Genomic DNA, 20,829 nt, shown 5'->3' with positions numbered 1-20,829 from the left:
GTAAGTTTGACAAAAAAGGATGTAAAATAATATCATGTTTAAATGTGACTATACAGCCTACTTACTTACTTATGGTAGACGCACAAATATCAAGGAAAAAATGACCAAATCAACAAAATCTGACAGCCTATATATTTGACAAGTAAAACGCCTCAGATGTAGTGTGATCTGAACCCCCAAAAAGCACTGCAGCTGCGCCCGGCTGAACAGTCCCTCTGAGACTAATTCATCTGGTATCGTGCCTAACTTTACTAGATCATAACATATTGGGTATGGTAATTTATCTGCAGATGATCCAATTCAAAATAAAACCAAACTTTTCTAAAGATGTCAGTTTTTGAGCCATGACAAAACCTAAAATATGGCCGTCAGCAGAGAGTAAAGTTTGATGTTTTTAGCTGAGACACTTCCCGAAAAACTTGCGGCCCCTACCAACAGGATGAGAGGAGTGAGGAGTCGGTATAAAACAGCCAATAAAATAAGTTTTTCAATTTTTCTAATTATGAATCATCTCAACCACAAGGGATCCTGGAGCATACAGTCATGTATATGTGAAAACATTAAGATAATTATAACACCTAGGATTACTATTGTAATCCTAGGTATTCTTTCTTCTTCCGAGGAAATCATACTTCCCATGGGTGAAAACTCACCAAACTTTGCACAAAGGTCCAGTCTCATGCCAGATATCCTCAGCTGTAAACTCAAGCCAATAGTCCTGATGGTGGTTCTACAGCAAGCGTCTAAAGTTCAAAACTTTGAAAATTCATAACAAATCAACCATATGTGCTTCAACTTCACAACTTTCATCAAACTGTAGCCCCAATACTGAAGAAACTTTTGTACATTTAAACCTATTAAAAATTATGAAGTTCATCACTCTGTTTTTTTCAAAAACTGTAAAACTTCTTAAACCTGTCTCCTCCCACAATTTTTGCTCAATTGACACCAAACTTGCTACAGAGCATCTTCAGACTGTCCTACAAAAACTATGTTTCTCAGATTTTTGATTTATCAAAAATTGAGCCTACAGTGCATCAAAATGTTTGACTGTAAACGGTACTGTAAACATATACATGCAAATTCTTGCTAAATAAATCTTCAATGTTCATGAAAAAAATGACAAAATTCTAGAGTCATGGTAGATGATGTGTGGCAAATTTCAGAATTTTATCTCAAAAACTGAATTTTTGACAGCATTTTGAATTTTGCTCTAATGTGAACAATTGGAGTCAACGTAAAAATGGCAATTTTAAACATCCGTTTTTCCACTTATGGAGCAAATCAATCATTGTTACAAACAAATTACCAACATCTCCGTGCTGTCTAGATGCAATATGTGTATTTTCAGATTTTTGTCTTAATAACTGAATTTTTTACAGTGGTTTCAAATCTGCCTTTCCATGCACGGATGGCTGCTTTCCTACACAACAGTGAATGGCTTACTCAGTTTGTGAAGCCACTGTTGAGTTGCTACTTGCCAATTAGCTCAGAGCGGTAGATGACCGTCTTAGGTTCCAGAGGTTGCTCAGAATTGCCTAAAAATGCCCGGATCCGACCCATCGCTGCGTAGCATCTATAATTGGTCCAATAGTTTGCCAGATTAGCTGCGGACAGACAGATACACACACTCACGCACATACACAACCAAATGCATGATCCCCTACAACCTTACACCTGGCAGACATAACAGAAACGACAAAACAAGAGGGGAAAATGCATTAATAAACTTTTTGTCCCCTTTTTGTACGATTAATATATTGGTTTGATCTTACTACAGCTCAGTACATTCACATCAGCATGGCTCTTATATTTCTGGACACTCTCCTCTATCCATTCTTGTAGATGTTTATCCTGTGTTAGAAACCTGTCAGCATACAGGCAGAAAACTCAAACGGCATGAAATTTAAATAACTTCAAACGTTTCACTTAATTGACTTCATATTTTCAATTTGTGGAATCTATACTGCTGTCTATATTTTACAAGATAAAAGTGAGCACCTTCTAATGGAACTAAACCGCTTTTCAACTTCATTAAAAGTACTGGAGGATACATCATTGAGTCCCTCAAGAGACGGCTTTATGGTAAATTTCTTAACTTTCAATCTTGGACATCATCACAATCTGTAAGAGTTCTTTGCAGATACAAATCTCTTCCATGGATCAAACTGTTGATCCAGCGGAGCTCTGTAAAGAAACAATGCCCTGGATGATTATTAGCACCTTTCCATGTGTAATCCTCTTTCTTCTGTTTGCTTTCTTTGGCATCTCATATCACAAAAAAATGTTTCATAGAAAAACAGAAAATGCTTGTGGCTGTTTAACTTGCAGGAGTGTCAGCAGAATCCAGTTTCTACGAACTGAATTGTTAAAACTGGGAAATTAAGCAAAGACGTTCAGAGTTATTTATTCAGAATCTTGTTCCACAAACGGCGGGATGAATTTTTGTTATGGGCGAGGCTGCGGCAGGCAACATTCCCACAGTCAAGGTGACCTTAACAGAAGTTGAGAACGCTCCCTCACCATCAGCTGGAGGAGAAATCAACCCTGATCAAAACCATGCTGGAAAATACAGTATATGGCCAAAGGTATGTGGACGTCCACCAATTCTACAGTCTTGTTGACCCTTTTCAGTTTTCACATGACAATACCATTGTGCAGAGAGACATTCCATAAAAAATGATGTCCCAGTTTGGTGTGGAAGAACTCGACTGGCCTGCACAGAGCCCTGACCTCAACCCCATTGAACACCTGTGGCATGAACTGAAACACTGACAGAAAATCATCCGAAGAAGACCACTTTCTTTGGTCCATGAGTTTGAAGGCTTGTCAAATTCCAAAACTGGAGATTCAAAGTTTGTTCATTACCTTGGAAAAAGCAGCTGAGATTAAAATTGTTGTTCTGCACTTTCAAAGTTCAGGACAATTTAAACCCTTTAAGACAACTTGTAGGAGAAGTCCTTAGTGCTCAGAAAGAAGTGGAAAACCCCACCTGCTGATTGAGACTGCATCATCAGCTTAATCCCCAAAATAAATGTTGGCATTGCAGGTTTATGCAAACCACGGCTACCTCACATTTGTACGTCATTGTGTAGCAGATACATTCAAATGTTATATTTCAACAACACTGTGGTTATATTTTGGCACAAAAAACATTTGGTAATAGTTTGAATAAAGATCAAATTAAGGCTTGACCCAGTTCAATTAGCTAAAAAGCAGCTGAAAACGCAGCAATGTCTCAGTAAAAAACAACTGCTTTCCATGGCCCTATCCACGGTTTCTAACACAGAAATGGTTTCCTTTAAAACAACCACGTTTGGTGCCTAAACAGCTCCTGGAAACACAGCAATGACTTGCTAAAAACAAATATTTATGTTGTTTGTTGGTCTCGAGCAGTGGTCTGCAACTTGGCAGGTGTCTCTCCAAGGTGACACACCATCCACCATCCCATCCACCTCTCAATGACAAGGTCAGCTCATATATTGTGTCACCTTAAAACCAATGATACGATACGTATGAAATGTACAAATGTATTCTATCCATAGTTTGCAGAAACAATCCAACATTTTTCTCTGGCAGCCGAGCTGGACTCATGCTCTTGTGGCTAAATAGGAGCAAATCCCTGCAGCCAGGTCTACCCGACTGATGTCATACATGAGGTACGTTTCAAGCACAGAGATTCAGTCTTAACCTTAGGGACACTTATCTGTGACAACATATTCTAACCTAAAGGTTAATCTAAAAGCTTTCTCTCTGGGCTGATCGGCAGAGGACGACTGGGGTGCTATATGATATATTTTCCAGCTGTGGTGGACGCTACATCGGTGAAACATGGAGGACACCTGGACAAGAGACTAAAGAGCAACAGGAAAATGCCCTCAAAGTCTACTAAATAACACACATGACACCTGCTAAGGCAATTCCACACAGCAGGGCAGCTCCTGAAAGGCAGGATGTGCCTTGCTCAGAGGGATTCTAGCAGTGCTTGTTATAGAGGAATCACTCCTTCAGTGTCATCGCCCAGAGGGAGTCTGGAAAACCAATTTTACAATTCTCTAATCAAAAGACGTGACAGAGACCAGATTGGTTCAAGGTATGATGCATGTATCCAATCAACACCAAAAAATCACCAGAGATGAGCACAGCCAGGATGGCAGTGATGGCTCTGCTGCACAGTGCAAATAATTTTTCACAGCGGCACCTACCAAGATTGATGTTAACCCTTTATTAGAGAGAGAAGGAGAGGGTGCAATATTTTTTTCATTGTTTGTTTGAATGTAATATCTCATTCAATATCCCCTGAAGGTGAAGCTGCACAAGCCACAGATGGCTTTCTTTGTTACATACTGCTGGTCTATATTCATGTTTAATACTGAAACTGTGCTCTCCATCTACCAAAATGTTCACTCTGCTTCCATGCCTCATATCAGACAGAACTGTCAATGCGTCACATGCTGTTTCCATCCTCAGTCTAAAATTGGGTCCACTCCTTGACCAATCACGAGAGACCAACGCATCTGCCTGGATCTAACGTCATTTAAAGTCCACACTGAGGCGTAGCCAGGCCAACATACCTGTTTTCCTGGGGTTTTAAAAATGTAGTGGAGCAAAGTAAAACACACTACAATGTCAGGATATACTAAGAAGACTCGTTGGTTTAGCACAGCCTCTACAGCAGCATCTATCTTGTCAGTAGCCATTGTTGACATCAGCAACAGTCCTGCCTGTGGCACTGATTGGCTAATTCTTAGAACTCCCACTGTGCTCATTTGTTGTTTTTTATTTTAGCCGACAAACTGCTGTTTTGTGTCACACTGACAGTCGTATCAGTCTACTTTATCTCAGTGGAGTGGGCAGATTCAAAGGTCTGGACCCAGGGACTCTCCCACCAGCTCTGGCTCCACTACAGTTCATGTCAATGTTAACAATAGACTGTAAAAGTTGTGGACGTAGCTGGTATGATGTCACCCATTGGTTTGGAGACCACCGTGTTGAAGCCTCAAGTTTGGCATCACAGCTGGCCCTAATAAAAATGTAAACAGGTCGGTTCTTTGAAAATTCAGAGACCAAAATTGTTGAAAGACCAGACTGTAAACATGTTTCAGCTGTAAAGTTGGTAACATGGGTAACTATGGGGATTGACTGGTATCTGGAGCCAGCCTCAAGTGGCTGTTCAAAGAACTGCAGTTTTTGGCTTTTTTTGTTAAGCCCCAGAGGTTCCCACTCGATATAAACACAACAGCTAAGTCAGCAATTTAAGTATTTTCTCTAATGTAAATTTATATCTAAACTATCTGAACATTATCATAGAAACAGAGGACTCGCCTTGATTATTTTACACCACAACCTCACTATTGCAATTGGTTGAAAAATAATAGTTTACATCTGAGATTTCTCATGTATGTATTCATCAGTCTGATGTGGTGAAGTGCTCTGAACACCATGATATCCATGAGCCTCAGCAGCGATTGCTACGGTGAGGGCGCCAGCCAGAGGCACAAATCTGAGCATTCTTCAGAATGTTGACGTCAATGCAGTCAGGAACAAAACACTGTGAAATTGTTGCTCAATTCATCCGAAACTGACCTAGATTCTGAAAATGTGTTTGAACTACTTTTAAATAGACTGTTGTTTTATGTATTAACAGGATTCTTTTGCATTATTCTTTGTGCTGTGTGGTTCATTCATACACTGCTGCTGCTGGGACATACTGCACACTGCTCGCGGTGGCTGACTCCTGCAAAGTTGCTGGCTGTGAAAAAACAAAATTAGAGTTTACCACAGCATCTTCACTACCTGCTGCTGTTTGATTAATGTCACACCTGTCACCTCATATTTCACCTGCAACTCCAATTAAACTGGTTTTCCCAGTTTTGCTGCTTTGACACAAGCAGCACGCCATCATGGTCTAATGGAGTGCAAGATACTGTGACGACAAGCGAGTCTGAGCCACATTTATCTCCTCTGTCCCTCCCTGTGTCTGCTGGGAAGCTTTTCAAAATTCACTTTGCAAGACGGTAGCCAAATAAAACAATTAAAATGATCAACTACAACTTAAAAAAAAAACATTTTTAGACACGCAGGGTGACATTAGGCTCTTTCAGACTAGAGGAACTTTTTGGCACTTCAAGAACCAGGCTCAATCGTAGTTCTTAGAAACACCCTCTTTCCCTATTTTGTGGTCGCTACACTCCCAGCACAGAGGGGCGGCTGGCTCCACTGCAGTTCATCATGTCAATGTAAACCAGAAGGTTGCGTGGGTTGTCCACTAATCGGAAAATTGTGGTTCCATCAATGGCTCCTCCAGTCCGCATGTCAAAGTATTCGTGAGCAAGACACTGAACCCCAAATTATTCTGGATGGCTGTTCCATCGGTGTGTGAGTGAGTGCTGGTGGCGCCCTGTATGGCAGCCTAAGCCGCCAGTGTATAAGTGTGTGGGTGAATAGGTGAATTTGACTTGAGCGCAGAAAGCAGTTTGAGTGGTCGGAAGAATAGAAAGGTGCTATACAAGTGCAGGACCATTTACAAAAGGAACCTTGAATGATGTAAATGTATGGTGATTGGTCCAAAAGGAAGTGTACATGGATTTGTCTATCACGGCCAAAGCAGCATCAGCAATATGCATATTTTAAAAGCTGTCAGCCTTGTAAACAACAGACAACACAAGACAAACATCTCATAATAACAGTGAAGACAGGCTTTACTACGCATTTCTGTGGTGATTGAACACCCTTTAGAAGGTGTTCAATTCTCAGGGGAGCTCCCTGTTGAGCAGTTTCTCTCAGGGAGTACCCAAAACTCTCTGGTCTGAAAATGCCTATTATCTGTATATATTGTAGGTTTGCAAATTTATTGGACAAATATTCAGGAATCTGGGGTCATCTGTATTATAAGACTACAAAAAAATTCAGTGAGCTGCTTGATTTTTGCAAGAGGATCAGTCGACCTTTATTTATCAAACATTAGCGACCAGGCTTTGTACCTGAACCTACCATGTAAGGGCAGCAAACACATATTAAGTGTTGAGTGGCATTGATTTTCTGAGGAAATGTTGCAGCAGCACATCATGAAAAAGTGGAGCCGGATGTTCCCCTGAAAGTGTACTGGCCTTAACAGAGTGAACGAGTGAATGAATCTATGGGTGTCACATCATGTTGTTTATCACTGCACACCTTGTTTACCACCCCCCGCTGTGCTGTGCTGCTGCATGTCAAAGACATGAGAGAAGGGGAGGAAGTGACAGCAGGGAGTCCAGCTTTCTCTTAATGGTGTAAGCCAAGTGGCAACCTCTGGGGCTGAAAAATGAAGCCAACATTTCAGTGCCAAAAACTGCAGTTTTTAAAATGGCCACTTGGGGGTGGCTGCAAAAGCGATCAATCGTAATAGACCAACATGTTAACAGCAGGAATTAACATGTTTACAGCCTTATACAAAAATGGTTTTGGTCTCTATAGCTAATTTAACATTCATGACAACTGCACAAGGGTTGAATCTTTATATAACTTATCTATTTACATTTTATTGAGGCTTAAAGTTACGCATATTTAAGGGTGGTGCTGCTTTGAGTGACAGGCTGTCTGCGAGGCATCACTGCAGTCTATCAGATCCACCCCATTCACACTAATCAGCTGATCCCCTGCCCATCAGTTATGAGAATGGAAAGCTTCTCTACATCGCAGCATCCTGATTGCGGTTGTTAAAATCATTCCTTTCCATCTACATATATATATATTTAACAGAATGTGATGACAACACTGCTCACACTAACAACCTCCTGTGATCACTGCAATCAGTGCAGCTTCACATGGAATCTTTTCCCATCAATAATTCAAATGCAGAAACATTCACAGAACACAAGACTGTCTCTTGTTACTTGTGACAGCTCTCGTTGTGTTTATTTCCACCAGGATTCTGCTTAGTCCTCCCTGTTGGAGTCCTGTCACCTCCGGTTGATCAAATTAAAAGCTTGCGTCCCCGCTGAGATGATCATAAATGGCCAACAGAGCCGACAATCTACATTTAAATGAGGATGACACTTCAGTCAATTACAGTTAAAAAAGTGTATCCAAGTGAAATTTGACTAAGAAATACTGTGAGTAGAAGGAACCCACAAGTGTTCAATATCCCAGGAAAAAAAACATTATACAATAAATCACATGAATAAATTGTGGTAAATATATAAGTGGACAAATGAATTAGTAAAATAGTTGGAGAGATAAATCCAACTGAACTCATAAAATGTCATTTCATTTTAATGATGACAGAGTTTCATTTGGTGTCATGATAATTCCATTATCCACCTCACTCGGACAAACGTTCCCCTTGTTCTCTGTTCTTGGAGATTTTGGGAGAATAAATGATCTGAAAATCTGAGAAGCACTCAGGCTTATCAGCACTCTCATAGACAGAGAGTCTGGCACATTTTATTAATGAAGAGAGAACCTTGTCTGCTTCAGAGCAGACACAGAGCCAAGTCAGAGCCTCCCACATCACCACTAACTTAACTAACTTAAACCACATTCAGACAGGATAAAAATCATAGCATATGCTCCGCGGTAAATTAACTCCTCATTCTGTAGCAGTTTAACCACCAGGAAATTACAGGATGTGGTCTGTTAGACATGGACATTACTCAGGAAAGCATCCACAGAGGGAGAGTTGAAGGAGAGGCTGTGTTAGGTGAATCTGAGTCAAAATCATACTCTCTCTTCTGAGAGAAAAAACTCTTAATTCACAGATATGATGCACATATTTTTAGATTCAGTGTGACTCTCTTTGGATTACAGCTGCTAAGAAATCAGAAAAAAAGACCTTCTTTTTAAGTCCAGAACTTGCCTGAGCACCATCATGTTTTTAAGTTTTCTCCAGTATCAAAGTAATCCAGAGGTCGTCATATGCACATCCATGGGTACGCTGCAAACAGGAAAGGCCAGTAGCTGATTTGGCGTACTTTTAATGGTGCTAATTTGCCAAAATACAAACAAATATAGGCAAAGAAAAGAGCGCTCAACAAACTGTTGCACTAACCAGAGATGGGGACTCGAGTCATTGTGACTAGGACTCGAGTCGACTCGAGTCGCTGTTTTGATGACTTGTGACTTGACTTGACAAAAAATAAAAGACTTGAGACTTGACTCGGACTTGGAAGTTAAAGACTCGGGACTTGACTTGACTTGAGACACGATGACTTGAATGACTTGAGTGTTATTCACATCATGTTTTCGGTTAGAATATAAAATTAATAAATTAATTTAAAAAATAATGTCGATTACCCGGTAGGAGCGCAGGCTGAGAATGGCGTTGTCATGATTGGATCACTACCCTGTCAATCAGTCATGCCCTCTCTACGTACCTTACGTGTTTATTGGAGAAACAGGCCCTCTTATATCAGATAGGCATCAACATGTCAGCGGGAGGGGTACCGAGAGTCATCGTCTTCGGCTTTCGGAATTACCATTATTACGGCAAAAGACGAACAGCACAGTGCAAGACATGCGGCATAAACATCTCGGACAGCCAGGCGACAACTTCAAACTTTGTTCGTCATTTGAAGAGCCATTCTGCCCAGTAAGTGCTTGTCAATTAGCTAATATTATCTGGTTAGTCGGTAGTTAGCTAACGTTAGCTTGATACGATACGGGGGTGGGGTTGGGGGGTGGGTCGGTTTGGTGGAACTTGTTTTTTAATTTATTTGCTAACATTAACCCCAGAAAACGTGAGCGAACATTCCGACCGGTTCATCACAAGACCGGCTGTACGTTTTATGAACGAGCAACACAGGGTTAAATGAGCTAAATGGGTGATTTTGGCCGCTGCCTTGGTTAGTGTGTGTGTGTGTGTGTGTGTGTGTGTGTGTGTGTGTGTGTGTGCGCGCACGCATGGGGGTCGTCCCTGCAAAGTAAACATTGCAGCGATGAAGTCAATGTTTACTGACAGTTACTTATATCTTGTCTTTTCACTTTATTAAGATCAGAGTCTGCAGGTAAAATTACAATAATAAGGTGACTTGACTTGGACTTGACTTGACCTATTACAGGACTTGACTTGACTTGACTTGACTTGACATAACCTGTGACTTGACTTGACTTGGAAAAAATGACTTGGGACTTACTTGAGACTTGCACATGTGTGACTTGGTCCCATCTCTGGCACTAACCAACAGGAGCTGAGGTTGCTCAATTTGAGAGCAGCTGAAGAGAGGCAGTGAAATAAATACATGAAATAAAATGTGTTGCTATAAAAAATGATATTAAGACATGCATTGACATGACAACGTCTCATACAAAAGACTGTTTCAAACTAGGATTACCACCTTGCAGTCGTATGCGTCGTTGAACTAGTGAAGTTGCAGTTTCCATCCATACCCACCCAGACTCATATGTAGCCATGACAGTTGACAATGCTTCACACTCAACTTCAATCAGGCAGCACAGACGATCTAAACAATCAACACAGCTTCAAGGTGAACACACAAGATCAGTGTCACCAATTCAGTATCCGACCAAATGTCTCTCCATCTGCTCCTGAGTTACTGCAATGAATAATGGACAGAGAAGTGTTTTTTGCGGAACATTAAAGCTTGTTTCCAACACTTTCGATATGGTACCTTTGGAACCAAAATTAACCCTTCAGACATGGTACCTAGACCCTAGCTGTTCCACTGCAAACTCTTAAATGTGGGCGGGGTTGTTGCCCCTCACGGCTCAGTCCAACACTCATTGTATTTCCTCTTTTATCAGTCTGTTAATCGTCCACAGAACGAGGCTGCACGCCGACATTTCCAGAGCAAAATAGAACAGGCTGCAGTGAAAGTCTCTCTCCATGGGATATTCAAAAATAGCGGGTTGTGCTTTTAGTCCTTCTCAGGCAAGCTCAGGGGTTTAGTGTTGCCAGAGCCCACAGGAACGACACTCGGCAACGCTTTTTTTTTCTCAGATTGAGGACTGAAATATATGCAGTTCACATAATCTAGTTGAAATCAATATACATAAATGCTTGAAGATCCACTCATTACTAAAAGTGTATGTCATATAAAAACTAAAGTGATGGTCAAAGTGAAATTAAAGGTGTGTTGATGGATTCACCTCATCATCTCATGCACTGAGTAACATTACAAGTTAACGTTCCACCTTAAAACTCGCCGGTAGTCGGCCCAGTTAATTAAAATATTTTCTTCTCAGTCTCCAGCTGCTGCAAGAGGCAGCAAAACATCCTTTCATTTTATAGTTACAGTTTACGTAGCTAAAAAACTCTCCACAGTATGAACAGTGGTTACATGAGCCTCAAAACCAGCCACAACTCAGCCCTGAGCAGAGTGACCGTCCTCTACTGACCAATCAGACTGCAGTGTTCACAGCTCCACCTTTTAGTACCAGATCTGTGTGCTAGGTACCCCAACAGAGGGGGGACCAAACATGGGGACGGTTAGTAACAGTTCCATCGGTACCATCCACAACTTTTCACGGTGGAAACGAAAAAAAAATGCACAGAACAGAATCGTACTTTACAGCTCGGTGAAAACAGGGCTTTGGCCACAGTCTACCTTTGACCTTCTACATATATAATGACATCACTTCATTATTTTCTTCTACTAGACTTTTGTGTGAGATTTTGTCAATATGATCATATGAATTCTACAGTTATGGTCAAAAGTATGTTTGTTGAGGTCACAGTGACCTTGACCTTTGACCACCAAATTCTAATTCTTGAGTCCAAGTGGATGTTCGTGCCAAATTCTAAGAAATTCCATCAAAGCATTCTTGAGATATCCCGTTCACGAGAATGCAACGAACGGACAACCCAAAACACAAGGTATAACGATGAATGATGAAAACGAGTTGGGTTTTAACAATTTCTTCACTTATTTCAACGATTGATTTATATGATTATTTACTTCATAATGTCGTTTAACACTCTGGGCTTCCATACATGAGCACTGACGTCTGCTCCTGATCTTCCTTGGAGCTATTTTGGGAACCAAATGTATCCTTTCCCCCTCAATCTCTACTCATGAATTCAGATGCTCCTTAAAGGGAAATTTCGGTTTATTTCAACCCGTCTCCTATCGTCCTAAATTTGTTTCAAGTCACAAAGTGACTTTAACAAATTTAGGACGATAGGAGACGGGTTGAAATAAACCGAAATTTCCCTTTAATGTATCAAACAAACAACATGTGATTACAACTTCTGCCAACACTGACCCAAAACTTTCTTTGGGACTGCTCTAAACTGCCGGTGACATAAATATTAATACAGAAATTTTCACAGCTTGTGTACCAGGAAAAAAACCCCCACAGATGCTTAAATGTAGTTTTGGAATGATAAATTGAACAGCTGATTGCCTTTCCTTTAAGTTTCAGCTCTGCGATGGCGTGAAAAAGGTAGACATAACAGCAATCAGGGTAAATCTTTCTGCTGGCAGACGATAATGATGTAGAAATGTCAAAGGAACTGCAACATTTAGTGAGTCTGTCAGAAACTGCTGTGACAAAGTTCACACACTACTACGCATTCATTAAGGCAGCATATGCATACCATGATGATACAGCCTGCTTGGCTCCAAACCAGTATTTCAGCTCTGTTTACACCACAGCTGAATCCAAACGTACCGCGACACAACCAAGTACAATTACCAACAGAATGGAAGGTTCATTACATATTTCCTCTCCTTGTATTGTATGTTTTTAATTGTTTTCTTTCACATTCAAATTGAAAGAAAAGCAATACTATGAGACCTTTTAATATGAATATATTTCCATTTTCACAACTCCTAAAACCTGATTGATAAAAGAGAGCGACTCATGGAATATCTAACATTTGTTGCCCCTAAAACACAGTGATTCACAGTGGATGTGACCCATTACATGTTTTCGTCAGCAGCAAAAGTGACATTTGTTTGGTATAAACAGAGAGCAAGCTGGGTATTTAGCGTGAGCAGTGACAACTGTTAACAATGACAGCATCAGTAATCAAAGTGGTAAAAGGGTTAGGGAAATGGAACTGGGTCCATTTTGAAGTGTGGAGCGAGGGTCTCTTGAACCAATCCTACTGGCTAATCAAGAACATGAGATGTGGTTGAAAGTAGGGCTGCAACTAATAGGCATTTACATCGTCAGTTTATCTGTCGTTTAGTTGTTTCATCAATGAAATATAAAAAAATGGTGAAAAATGTTGATCAGTATTTCTCAAAGCCCAATATGGTGTCATTGAATGTGTTGTTTTGTCCAAAGATTTTCAGTTTACTGTGAGAAACCACAAAATATTCACAATTAAGAAGCCAAATTTAGAGAATTTTGACTTTTTTTTTCTGAAAAATGTACTCAAACTCGATCGATTATCAAATTTGATTTAATACTTGACAACTAATCGAACATTCATATTATCATTGCAGCTCTCGTTCAAAGTACGGGTGTGCCATATCATCTCGTTCCCAATAGTACCTGAACAATTTTTAATATTATTAACTTTTAAAAATACATGGCGTGATACTCGCAATATTTCAACTTATTGACATATTGATATCATACTGTTAACCACGGCAACAACAAGCATGGCTGAAAGCGAGATTATCCAAAAAGAGGAGCAGCTTCAGTAGTGTGGAATAAACTGTGGCGTCCTGAGTGTTTTATGAACAGCCCCGGACTTCTCAGACTCTTTTAGTGACTTAGTGCTCAGAGGGAACTCAGTCAGCGGCTCCTCTGGCAGCAGCACAGCGTCTCTCCCTCTCCTCTCTCGCCGTGTCCTCAAGTGATTTTGTCATAAACCTTTGGTAATGTAAACCTACGTGACGCTTGCAGCTCGACAAAAACCTCAATTCTATGTTCCTCAATTAATAATCTTTTTTTTTTTTTACTAATTTGTCATATCCTAAAGAATATTGTTAACGCAGAAATACCATGAAATATTGTGATATTTATTTTAGAGCCATATCCCCCACCCCTAGTTGAAAGCTTCAAAGGTCGACCTGTGAGTTGTGAATTTTTGCCATACATATTGTTCTCAAATCAGGTCAAGCATGGCCTTCCCTATCTGATAGTAGTAACAGCACCAAGGTAGCAGTAGTAGGAGATGTAGAAGCAGTAGCACTACAGTCGCACTTGCACCCTCTGAATGACCCTGTACTAAACATGCCACTGTACAAGTAGTGGTAAGTTAGTCACAGTGATGTTGGCTACAGTAGCAGTGGTATTATCGCAAGTGACACCACTTATAGAAGAACTTTACTGTAGCAGTAAAAGAAGTTGCTTTATCATCACCAACACTTCAGTGGCTACCACAGAAGAAGTTGCAGTATAATTCCATATCCAGCCTGTTGTTTTCCTGTGAGCTGATTTATGTTTGACACTCCATTGCAGCCATTTTCAGTGACCATAGAAGCTGCTACAGTGGGTTATGAGCAGTTAATGTGTTCCATAATGATACTGTCTTAAAAGTTCTGCCACAACCTGTGCAGCTGCATCAATAACATGGCAAAAATGTCACAATTTTCTGTTTCTATTTTTCATGAATGTCGCTTTTATTCCAGCTCTGGCACAGGAAGACAATGTCCCCATTCCTCATCTCACAAACAAAGCCATAAACACCAAACCTATCAATGAAATGAATGAATCAATGCAAAAGTATTTGGTCTTTTATTCTGGTGTGGGACCAGACTGCCACGTCCCACGGACATAAACACCCAGTTTTCATAAAAAAGCCTTTGTTCCATTAGAAGTTTGTAAAAGTATCAGGAACTTGTCTGGCTTGAGAAACTACTTGCTGGGACAGTTTTTATTTCCTATGGGGGCGGAATAAAAGGAGCCCTTGTTGTTGTTGTATGCAGTCAATATGATTGGTGGCATTTTCGGTCAGGTTTATGTAGCTCCACCTGCACCCGCCCACCAAGGATTCATTTGTCACATATACATACTGTACTTAAAATTACTTGTGTAAAATGTGATCTGAGCAGCAGGGCCTTCAGCAGTTATTTTATCGTATCTTTTTTTTATTGATTTAATTTCTTTTACGGAGCTTGTGGTTGTGACACCATTTTGACAATTGATTTTTTATTTCCTCTCTGAACAGTTTGAGAAAAGTCAGTAGGATTTTTTTCACATATAGCCATGATATCATTGATTACCTAGATTAAACCACAACAAATTCCAGCACAGTGGCCATTGGAATTACAAAAGTAGAGTCATCATAGTCATAGAAGTAGCAGCAGTGCTAATAACACCCACTGGTCTGCGATCTCTCCCAGTAGCAGTAAACACAGTGGCTTTGCGTCCTACCTTGGTAGTCCACTGAGATGTCGGAGGGGGGCTGCAGCAGAGCCGACCTGCGGTAAACCACGTGGACCCGGCCCTGGTCCTCTAGCTCCTGGGTGCCTCTCTCCAGTGGCTCAATGAAGTACTCGTCTGAGTCGGTGCGGATCATCCCGGCCTGCAACACAACACCAGGCCAGTGAGTGTGTGGAACTACGCTACTCATACAACAAGTGGACCTGCTGCTGGACTGAGAGGAAAGAGTACGAAGCATGGACCGTTCTGGACACTGCTAAAAAGAGCGACCTATCATAACCAACTTATCCGGTTGGAGGTCTTGTAGAGCTGGAGCCTATCCCAGCTGACATTAGGTGAGAGGCAGGTACATCCTGGACAGGTCGCCAGACTAACACATACAGTAGAGACAGACAATCATTCACACTCACATTCACACCTACGGACAATTTAGAGTCACCAATTAACCTGCATGTCTTTGGACTGTGGGAGGAAGCTGGAGCACCTGGGGGAAACCCACGCTGACACAGGGAGAACATGCAAACTCTGCACAAAAGGGCTCCCCCACCCTTGGTTCAAACCAGGAACCCGCTTGCCATGAGGTGACAATGCTAACCACTGCACCACCATTCTGCCTGCACACAGTTATGCTAAGGCAATTCATTTTGACATGTGTAAGTTTTCTAATTTTGTTTCAAAATCCTATGAAAAAAAGAGGCCATGATATTACGAGAATATAGTAAATGTTTCTGTGAGTGATGTATGAATTCTGTTCTACTCAGTGATGTTTTGATTATAAAACATGCTTTCGTCATTTTTTACGTACATTTTCTTTGTTGTCTGAAAATATATACGCTGCATTCTGGTCCTGGCGTGTTTGATTTGATGGTGTTTTATAAACCTGTGTGGGCTGGGAATAAGTGTTTACATGACACAATAGTAACAGTTTCATTCATTTATTCATCTGTCAATGAGGTCACAAACCAAGATAACTATTGCATTGAGCTGTGACAGCATCTTCAAGAAAATCTGTTTGTTTATGTAAATTTATGCAGCAAGGTTCTCAAAAATATAATGAGACATCTTTATTCTCTGGTGGAAATTAAATCTATTTCATGGACATTACACAGACAAACAGACGGCAGCATAATGTCTGACCTCATAATGCACTTGTGCAGATGTGCAAACAGATGAATGATATATACGCAACAAAAATAGAATAGAATAGAAAGCCTTTATTGTCATTGCACATTCACAAGGATGCTACCTATACAACGAAATTGCAGGGGCTACTACTAAGGTGCAGACAAGAAATACAGGTAATAATTGCTTTGCATCCATATGCATTGTTGAGTGGATTTACAGAGACCAGAATTGCAGTATTGCACAATGTCATTTTGTGATGGGTTGAATGGGTTAATGTATGTGTGTGTGTGTGTGTGTGTGTGTGTGTGTGTGTGTGTGTGTGTGTGTTAAATGTAGTGATGGCTTGTGGAAAGAAGCTGTCTCTGAGCCTGTTTGTCCTGGTTCTGATGGACCTGTAACACCTGCCAGAGGGCAACAGGACAAACAGGTGTGAAGCAGGATGGGTGCTGTCTCTGATGATTCCCTTAGCTCTGCTGCTCTCCTGAGCACTCTCAGGAAGTGCAGACGCTGCTGTGCAGGAGAGGTCAGCAGAGATCGTGGTGCCCAGAGAAGTGAAGGTGTGGACCCTCTCCATGCAGTCGCCATTGATGTAGAGGGAGGATGGATCTGCTTTGAGCTTCCTGAAGTCCAGGATGATCTCCTTTGTCTTTGTGGTGCTCAGGGCCAGGTTGTTTGCCGAGCACCACGCAGACAATTTCAGGACCCCGTCCCTGTAGGCAGACTCATCTCCACCTGAGATCAGCCCCACCACCTTCGTGTTGTCAGCAGACTTCACTATGGTGTTGCTGGTGTGGGCAGGTCTACAGTCGGAGGTGTAGAGCGTGTAGAGTAGTGGGCTCAGTACACACCCTTGTGGGGAGCCCGTACCAAGTTTCACTGTCTGGGGCCGGTTTGTCATAAAGTCTTTAATCCAGAAGCAGGTTGGTGGGGGGAGTCCCAGGTCAGACAGGGAGGGAGGCTTTGATTTGGTTCAGGACCAGCCGTTGCAAGCACTTGGTGATGACAGGTGTGAGTGCAACTGGGCGGTAGTCGTTTAGGCTGACCGTGGCTGTTTTTGGGGTACAGGGATGATGGTGGCAGACTTCAGACAGGCTGGGATGGTGGCCTGTGTCAGGAAGGGATTGAAGATTGTGAAGACCTGGGAGAGCTGGTCGGCACAGGCTCTGAGTACCTTTCCAGGAACACTGTCGGGTTCACCTTGCTTAGCATCCGTTTCACATCCTGAACCTGCGCAGTCAGTGATTGGGAGCTGGTTGGGGCTGGATGGTGTGGCTGCAGACTGCTGGGTTGGGACCTCAAAGTGTGTGAAGAACGTGTTCAGCTCTTCTGCTAGTGCAATGCTTGAGTCCTCTGCTGTGCTGACCTGCCCCCTGAAGTTGGTGATCTGCTGGATACCCTGCCACACCTGTCGTGGGTTGTTGTTTGTAAGGTGGTTTTCTATTTCCCTCCTGTAGTCAGACTTGACTTTCCTAATTTCTCTCTTCAGGTCAGCTCTAGCGGCGCTGTACAGATCTTTGTCACCTGACCTGAAGGCGGTGTTGCGGTCCTTGAGGAGTGTCTTGACCTGGTTGCTCATCCAGGGCTTCTGGTTGGGGAACACCCAGTGCGTTTGCCCACCGTGACATTCCCCATACAGAACTTGATGTAGGATAGTACAGCCTCCGTGTGTACAGCCAGGTCCTGATGTTCAAAAACACTCCACTGGGTGTGAGCGTAACAGTCTTGAAGCTGAAGAAGTGCATCCTCAGGCCATGTTGTGATGCTCTTTATCAGTCGAGTTGCCCTTCTTCTGAGAGGTGTGTATGCGGGGGTTAGGAGCAGAGATAGGTGGTCTGACTGGCCTAAGTGTGGGAGCTGTATAATGTGTTATTCCCTCTGGTCGGACACGTAGCATGCTGATAAAACCTAGGCAGGACAGACTTTAAGTTTGCCTGATTAAAATCACTAGCAATGATGTGCACACCGTCGGGGTGAGCCAGCTGTTGTTTGTTTATGGTGTGAAATAGACAGATGTGCTAATATAATATTCAAAAAATGTATTCAAGAGACAATGTTCCAAAGAACTATCTGCCTGCTTAAATGTATCTGGGCGCTTTCCATGGGGCATTTTTTCCATGCTATTTTGATTCTGTTCCAGTGACTTACAATCAGTTTGCAATTATCAGCAGGTTCCCTGACGGCTGCAGGTGGTGATCACAAAGCTCCACATCATTAGAGACACATTGGAGTGAAATTGCTTTGTGATCGCTACCTGCTGGCCTCAGATTTCTGCAATAAGAAGCCAGTCATGCCCATCATTTAGAGCGGATATTAAAGGGTCAAACGGCAAACATGATGATGATGATGCACACACAAACTGAATGTACAGCTCATTAAATCTAGGTGCTGAAGTAGGTGACATACATGTGAAAGGCTGAAAAGTGTAGGGACAAAATGAAGTTGAAGTTGAGGTGTTAGCATGACAAGTGAATTTGCACTGCATCTTGTTTAACCCACTATAGACACCTTCTAAAATTTTCCCTACACAAATATCACAAGTGCACCGCTAATAAACTCAGAATGCTAATGAAGCCTGAGCTCTGAGTGATGCTTTGATTCATCAAGGGCATATGTGTAAAATGCAAATATGTACGGTGCTAAAACACGTGTCACTCTACTGCGAACAACATCGGCATCCGGAGAGACAAGAGGAACACATAATGAATTAATGTTCAACAGTAACGTTCAACCTTTCGAGAGCCAGTTTTCTTGGCAGTAAACAAAAATGCTTCTACTGTGCACCTGTGCGCAGACAGAGCCACCTCTCACAGAGCTCCAGAGAAATTTGTTCCAGCTCTCTGTCAGCCGGTCGGTCCGGCCTCCGCTGCTGCACCTCGGCAGGCCTCACCTTGCTCTGGCCTCACCACTAACACTCTGTTGGCCTGTGCACATATGGTGCTTTGCAACCAACATGCACACTGAACTCGTTTCCAACTCCCATAGTCCCCAATCAACCAAACACTTCCCCCTCTCTCCTCCTATTTACATGCACAACTGGCTGGACTCCAATTTACCTTCTTACTCAAGTTTACATTAACTTTGAACACATTAACAGAATATTCATGTCCCGAGGTGTGCTGCACATAGATGAACAGCCTGCCAGTAAAAGTAAACTAAAGGTTTCGGCATCAAAATGACCTTTGCTGCTCTTTGTAGCAGGAGAAAAGACATGATCATCCCCCAAATCAGTACTGCTTATTGCTACTTTGTGACCACAGTGCTGTGTTAGTCTGATTTGTTCCAGTTCAACAGGGCCAGATTTCTTATGGCATCACAACCAGGGCTGCTGCAAAATAGTCTTTATGCTTACAAATGTTTCTAACTGAGTGAAATTACCTGAAACTATCTAAGTGGCAGCCACGATAAGCACTGGTCGAATTCTCTAAATGCTAAGGAAAGGTTCTTCAGTGCTTCCTGTCTTATCTTTTTAAGCATAGGATTCACTGGACCATCCTTTACCAAAGGAGAGGAGATAATGCTGTCCCATATCTCCTCGCGGCAGCAACATTCAATAAAGGTTGCTTGTGCAGCTGACTGTTTTGAATGTCTGTAGCATGTTGCCAGCACACTCATAGCACAGCGGAGAGGAAAGAAGGAAAGAACCTGAATTTTGGGGACAGTTTACTGCAGGATATTCTGTTCATATTATATGAAATGAAATATGGATTTGACAGCTATGATGACAGCTAGAGGTTATCAGAGCCTGAATGGATGTAATGAATGCAGAATAAGAGAGATATGGTGATCTTGGACCCTTCTTCCTTATCAAGAGGAACAGCATCTCCGTTAGATGACGTGATTACAGTCAGAAAGGGATACAAAAGAAAGTCTGGACTATAAGGTACAAAAAGCTGCATCAAGATGATTCGTTTTTTGTTTTTGTTTTTTTTTAAAAAGCCACACTGCTGCCATAAAAACTCTTCACACAGTATCACAAATGCAAAACAGACCAGAGGCCTGGGAGGTTGAGGGGTCTGCTCAGTATCTTGGCTGTTCCTCGGCTGTGCAAAGATGCTCCTGAGACAGTTCAGTACATAACAGCAGGGTGTAAGATGCAGGCAGGAAGAACATACAAAGAACACCATTACAGTGGCTGACATAGTGTACAGGAACATCTGCACTGAGTAGGGGCTGGAAGTCCCATGGTCACAACAACCTCCTAAGGCAATTGAGAATGACCAAGCTAAGATCCTGTGGTACTTCTACGTCCAGTCTGACAAACTGGTGATGGCTGACCAACTGGACATCGTGTTGATCGACAACCAACAGAGGAAGGCGGCGGTGATACACGTAGCACTCCCGAGGGACAGCAACATCAGGAAGAAGGAACACGAGAGGCTTGAAAAATACCAAGGGCTGAATAAGGAGCTAGAAAAGATGAGGGGA

At 42.0% G+C, this 20,829-nt stretch overlaps 1 protein-coding gene across 1 annotated transcript in view; it reads right to left on the bottom strand.

Moving 5' to 3' along the window:
* The window catches only part of adamts3 (ADAM metallopeptidase with thrombospondin type 1 motif, 3), a 219,384-nt gene that overhangs the window by 156,853 nt on the left and 41,702 nt on the right, over positions 1–20,829 (bottom strand). The window contains exon 4 of the mRNA XM_050050278.1: positions 15,271–15,421. Within this exon, the coding sequence (XP_049906235.1) occupies positions 15,271–15,421 (151 nt within the window). The remainder of the gene's footprint in view (positions 1–15,270; positions 15,422–20,829) is intronic.

This window comes from Epinephelus moara, chromosome 8 (genome assembly GCF_006386435.1).
Source record: "Epinephelus moara isolate mb chromosome 8, YSFRI_EMoa_1.0, whole genome shotgun sequence".
NCBI lineage: Eukaryota > Metazoa > Chordata > Actinopteri > Perciformes > Serranidae > Epinephelus > Epinephelus moara.
The sequence above is the reverse complement of the archived record's forward strand: the minus strand, read 5'-3'. Positions and strand labels throughout refer to the sequence as shown.